The sequence below is a fragment of the Pezoporus wallicus genome, unplaced genomic scaffold (genome assembly GCF_028554395.1).
Source record: "Pezoporus wallicus isolate ANWC-B61680 ecotype Strahan unplaced genomic scaffold, APGP_CSIRO_Pwel_v1 contig_2025, whole genome shotgun sequence".
Lineage (NCBI taxonomy): Eukaryota > Metazoa > Chordata > Aves > Psittaciformes > Psittacidae > Pezoporus > Pezoporus wallicus.
Window position 1 is genome coordinate 365,535 of NW_026640253.1, and position 5,942 is coordinate 371,476.

The 5,942-nt window shown below is 46.4% G+C and overlaps 1 protein-coding gene across 1 annotated transcript; it reads right to left on the reverse strand.

Annotated features, from left to right (window-relative positions):
• Positions 1-1,992: 1,992 nt before the first annotated feature.
• Positions 1,993-5,381, reverse strand: MYOD1 (myogenic differentiation 1). The gene is made up of 3 exons (XM_057418157.1): positions 4,801-5,381; positions 3,282-3,360; positions 1,993-2,660 (listed from the first exon to the last, which is right to left on the reverse strand). Exons 1-3 carry the CDS (start codon positions 5,347-5,349, stop codon positions 2,410-2,412), a joined length of 879 nt encoding a protein of 292 aa, XP_057274140.1. The 5' UTR covers positions 5,350-5,381; the 3' UTR covers positions 1,993-2,409.
• Between the last annotated feature and the right edge of the window lie 561 nt (positions 5,382-5,942).

A 5,942-nucleotide genomic window follows, 5' to 3' on the forward strand; every position in this document is an offset into this window, starting at 1 on the left:
TACAGCCAGGTACAGCCAGAGTCTGGGGATGGCAAGGTCTGTAGTATTTCACAAGAGCATCTTTTAATCTTTCACATTGTAGGCCTGAGTGTGTGCTGGAGGCAGTGAAAAGTTTACTGTTGATGTACAAGATACTGATTTGTGAAGCAACTGTGTCTCTTTAGTTTTTGTAAGTTAGTGATATAGGCTTCAAACTAACCTGGGGCATTTTTTAAACTGTAATAGAGACCCTCCAGATTCATTCTAGTATGAATTAACACATTCTTAAGTTCATTTAAATTTTGTTTTTAATGAAAAAAATGAAAGGGGTAAGCTAGATCTTTATAGGCTGGACTGTTTTCTGTCCACACTGAAATCAATGGGAGACCATTAGAAAGTTGGACTTCAATGAAGATGTTGAGGGGCCACTCCTGCCTCAGAGTCCCCTCCAATCCATGGAAGCCTGGCCTGCTCCACGGAGTGTACTTGTGCCTCGACACTGACTCACCACCCACCATGGTCACAAGAACTCAGATGAGGACTGAATCCCCCTGGCTGCTACCTGCCCTGCCCCTCTGGCTTTGGATGAGACAGCAGGCTCAGAACATGCCTCTGCCTCAGGAGGAAGGAGAAACAAGTGTAGTGTTGCTCTCCTCATGACACAAAGCCACTCACTCTTCTCCATGCGGCATTGACCTTTAAGGCCCCCACAACTAAAGGAGTGGGAGACATTCCCATGGAATTAGCTGTTCCCCCTTTCTTTTTCCTGCTTAAGAGGTAAGAGCTGCACAAATTCCTTCTTTAATAGTCACCTAAGAGAGAATACAATGACTGATCTGTCATCAGATATTTAGAGCTGATGACAATAGCAAAGTTGGCTTTCAGGGTGTTGTGGGTTTTATTTTTTATTTGTTTGGTTGGTGTTTTTTTTTTTTGTGGGTTTTTTGGTTTTTTACTGTGATGTTTAAACAAAGCCGTAAATCGCAGGCATATGACAAGAAATGGATTGCTTGACTGTGGCTGTAACTGCTGGTTAAACTTGTCCAAATGTACAGAAATGCCTGATAGTTACTTACCAATGACACTCTGCTCAGGGCTTAACATTTTTCAGTTTCATGGCAAGCTCGCAAGGTTACACATATACACTGAATGAAACATAGCCCACTGGTTATTTTTAGAGAGGCTCTAAACAAGAAGTAAATCCCTGGAGTAGCGCTGCCAGCAATGTGTAAAGTTCAAATCCAAATTAAAACTGCCTATCTTTGGCCTAAATTCCAACCTGAACTTGAGGAAAACTCTGATCTGTCCCTTGAACTTTATGACAAAAAAATCCTTTGCAATTAGTTTCTAATACCTGAGAATATACGATTTTGGTAAAAACACTTGAAAATTAGAACTTCAGTGAAAAATCTGAATTTTTGTCCCAGAATGTTGTACCTGGTCTTGTGAGATACTGTTGTATGACTTTAAGTTTTGGTAGCTGCACTGGAATTTGGAGAGCCTAATTTATTGTGATTCTTAGTTCTAACACATCTTTGTAAGATTGTTCTACAGTGTAACTGCAAACTCTGGGGGGAGAAAAAGAAACGTGTTTATTTACCTTACAGATCTCCTTAAGGTGATGTGCAAGACTCAGTTTACAAATCACTAGGATATAACATGAAGAAAGTAGACCCCTTTTCAGCAACTTATTTATGCAAAGTAGCTGAAAGTAGTGCAACTGAAGCATGTTCCTGGTTTCTTTGCTGAATCAGAGCTCATATCTTCTTCCTGCCAAGGCAGTGATCTTAGTATCACTCCTAAATGCACAAGTAATTCCAGAAGCCCTAATGAAAGTCAAGATAACACCACAGATTTTATAAATAAGGGTCTTTATTTAGAATACTGTTGGAAACATTCTTGGCAACCACATTGTATAAATATATAAAGTTTGACACAACAAACCAAGCAATATTAAATATTTTTTCCCGTTTTTTTCATTTTTGCTTTGTTTTTCCTCCCCCCCCCCCCCCTTTTTTTTTTTTGCAAAGCAACTCTTATTTACAATTATACAAAAGAATTTTATAAAAAATGGTCCACAACCTTATTTTGGCCAGAAGAGGAGTAATAGGAAGGATCTGTCATGCCACTACTGTTATATTCTCCTCCACATTCAAGAACCAGATTCCTATTCCCCAAAGCCCAGATTAAACATTGGCCATTTCATGGTATACAATTTCATCTCTAGACATATTAAATAACTTTTGTTTAACAACCAATAAATAACTATATGTGTATTTTGAAGTAATATAGGTTTGAAAAGTTATATATTTGAAGGAATTTTGAGTGGTATTCTAAAACTGGAAAAAGTCTTAAGTCTTTTCAGTCTTAGGTCACGGAGTGTGGCTGAGTGGAGCAATGCGTTTTCGGCGCAGTCCATTGGACCTGCCTTTATAACACTTGGTAGATAGGGTTGCTGCTGCCGTTATCCTGGGGAAGTGGGGTGCAGTTGGTGGGAGAAGGAATCTGGGCTCCGCTGTCATTCAGGCTTGCTCCTTCTGGGGGGGAACAGGGACTCCCTTCAGCAACAGTTTCCACTGGAGGCAGTATAGGACATGTGGAGTTATCTGTGGAAATCCTCTCTACAATGCTCGAGAGGCAATCAAGGCTGGAAACAACAGAACTCTTCCCATGCTTTGGATCTAAAAAACAAGCAAAAAAGGTGCTCAGTTTATCCAACGTGTACTTAACATCAGTAGGATGTAGTTCTTTCATAAACCCCCAGTGACTGGCTGACAGTATGCATCTATGGCCATGTAAAGATTCAGAGGAAATTAATATTGGGGAAGGAAACCAGTTATTAGAAAATAAGAGATGGTAACTGCAAAATGGAAGAAAGATCCAACCGAAGTGATACTTTTGGGGCAGGATGGATCCAGGGCTTCACTTAAGTCCATAGAAAGGGAAGGTAACATTTGGAATCAATTGCCAATTTCTCCAGTTTGGATCAATGATAGGTAGAGTTAGAAGAGTCTTCATGCAACACATTGTTAAACACTTAAAATTAACTGCAGGGAAGAATATACTTGCATCCAGATATTATATTTGCAAAACAGGAAATGCAGCTATAACATACTCCCATATTTGCAAATACATCTAGAGGAAATCCAATGCTTCTACTAGCATCAACAGCTTGCTGGCTAAAAAGACAGTTTCCTCTTTCAGCCCAGGGGAGGTCAGCTAAACGACTGGAGGCAGAGAAAGCATGGATGCATTGACTGCCTGTCTCCATGTTCTGTGCAGCCGTTACAGCATGTACTCACCATTTGGTGATTCTGTGTAGTAGCTGCTGTCATAGCTGTTTCTTCTGCGGGAGTTGCAAGGAGGGCCGCTGTACTCCATCTGGAAAGGAGAGCAATCTGGGTGAGGTCACTGCCTGGGGACAGCCTGTATTGAAATCCCAGTAACCATCCATTTTGCCTTTCAGCCCCTAGTCTGTGCCATCACTCCAGTCCTGGCTTAAATGCCATCAAGTTGTAGTTTTTTTGAATAGGCAAAACTTGGCTAAAAGGGGATTCACCCCAGAATACTTAATGTGGCACAGCTGTAGGAAAATTACCACTGCTGTTGCATCAAATGCTGTAGCTTTATAAATAAGATGAGGTTTTCCAGCATTCTGATCAGATACTGCCCTACAGGTATCTTCAACTTACAACAGGGAGACCAAATGGGGCATGAGTCTTTTTTTCGTTTAATTTTTTTAAGGTTTTTCCAAGCATAAGTTAAAAAGGCTCTGTCTACCTTTGTCACTTTATATTTCTTCAGTTTCTTTTTCCACTTCCATTTCATACAGAACAAGCATCAAAACATTGACCAATATATTTGTTTCCAATACTTTAATCCACAGTTAAATTTCTGTTTCTGACAAAAGAAAAAGGCTGTATTTTGAAGAGGGATCCTACCCATAAGTGTTCTCTCCAATCTGCCAACTATCTCATAATGGGAGATATTCAACTCAGTAATGATGATCACCACCAGAGCACAGAAAAAGAAAATAAATCTCAGGTCTTAAAGTGCTGTCAATGTTCTACCTCAGAAGCTCTTCTGCACTCCAGGCACTACATCCCACCACCCCAGAGTCTGAGCCTATAGTCGCAGCGAGAAGATGTGGCGATGAGGCACCTTATATGGCACCCACCCTTCCTCTTCCCTCCCCGTAACATACAAACGTAACTGAAAGCCTGGGCTCTCCTTCCTGTTACTGGTAAATGTCAATGGAGGGGATGAAGCGAGATGAGAAATAGAGAACTTTTTTTTTTTTTTGTAAGGGTCAAGAAAAACAACTCTGGCTGGTTTACACCCTCCTCCTGTTATCATGATGAATGGCAGAAAACAACTCCAGCACTTATCAGTTCCCCTGTAACTACCACGACCAAGGGGACCTTCCTCTCTGCTGTCTTTAGAGGATTCAAAGCAAAGTATGGGAACAGAGATGCCCTGCTTGTGCTCCTGTAGCTCCCCATGTCCCCATCCCAGGCAGCTTCCCATGGTGCTCCCCCAGCAGCTCTCCTTCGGCTCCCCCAGGACACAGAGGGACCTCCCAGGGAAAAAAGTGTGCAAGACATTTTTATTCTTTCCCAGAGATCCTGGTATGTGTGGACCCCCACCTCCCTTTGCTGCTGGAGCTCAAGACAAGAGAAAAAGCACTTTGTCTTATGCCTGGAGAGCTACGCAAAGTAGCTGCTATAGGAAAAGTGGGAAAAGGCAACACCCCCTGCAGAGGTTTGGACCGACAGTGTCTGGGGCACCTCGGTGGCAGTGTGTCCTCCCTAGGGCACTCACCATGCCATCAGAGCAGTTGGAGCGGGGACTGGAGGCATCCGATTCCCCACTGTAGTGCTCCAGCACCGGGTAGTAAGCATCCTCCTGCTCCCGCAGCAGTGCCTGCAGGCTTTCAATGTAGCGGATGGCGTTGCGCAGGATCTCCACCTTGGGCAGGCGCTGGTTGGGGTTGGTGGAGGTGCAACGCTTCAGAGTCTCAAAGGCCTCATTGACCTTGCTGAGCCGCCGCCGCTCTCTCATAGTGGCAGCCTTACGGCGGTCAGCATTAGTGGTCTTCCTCTTGCAAGCCTTGCAGGCCCATAGCAGGCAGCGGCCGGCCTGGTGGTGCCCACTGGGTGCCCGGACGTGCTCCTCCTCGTGTGGGTGCCCGTGGTGGTGTGGGTGCTCCTCGGGCTTCAGCAGACCCCCCACATGCACCAGCCGGGGGTCCAGGTCCTCAAAGAAGTGCATGTCTGATGTGTTGAAGCACGGGTCATCATAGAAGTCATCAGCGGCTGCGAAGGAGCAGAGGGAGCCCTCCGTCATTTCCATAGGGCCCAGTAAGTCCATGGGGGCAGCGGCGGATACAGTGGCTGTGCCGGGGGGGGGGGGGGGAGTGAGATAAGAAGAGAGGGGGTTTCGACCGGGGCGTTCAGCGACAGGCACCGGCCAGGAGGGTGTTGCAGAGCGGAGATCCTCACACCCTCTCCCAGGCGAACCCACCAGCAATAGCAGCTGTTGCCGCCGAACCCCTTCCCAACCGCGCCGGTCAGGGAGTGCCACTCGAGGCCGCATTTATGCCAGAGCCCCTCCGCCCCCCGACGAGGCGCGTCGGGACGGGACGGGACGGGGCGGGGCGTGAAGTGAAGGGGGCCGAGGCCATCGGAGCAGCTGGAGCAGCGTTGGACCGGGGGGGGGGGGCGAGAGAGCGGTGTCGCTCGGCTGCGGGTAATACCGCGGGCCGCTGCTGAGGGCGGTGGGGCTGCTGCAGAGCTAACTGCAGAGCTAACTGCAGCAGCCGCCGGCGCTCGGCTGCACGGGTCTTTTTCTCTTCTTTTTTACTTCCCCCCCCACACTTCTCAGCCGCCCGCCCTGCCCTGCGCAGCCCGTCAGGGAAAGCCATGCTCGCCGCTGCCCGAAGGTGCCGGCAGGCGCCAGCCCTG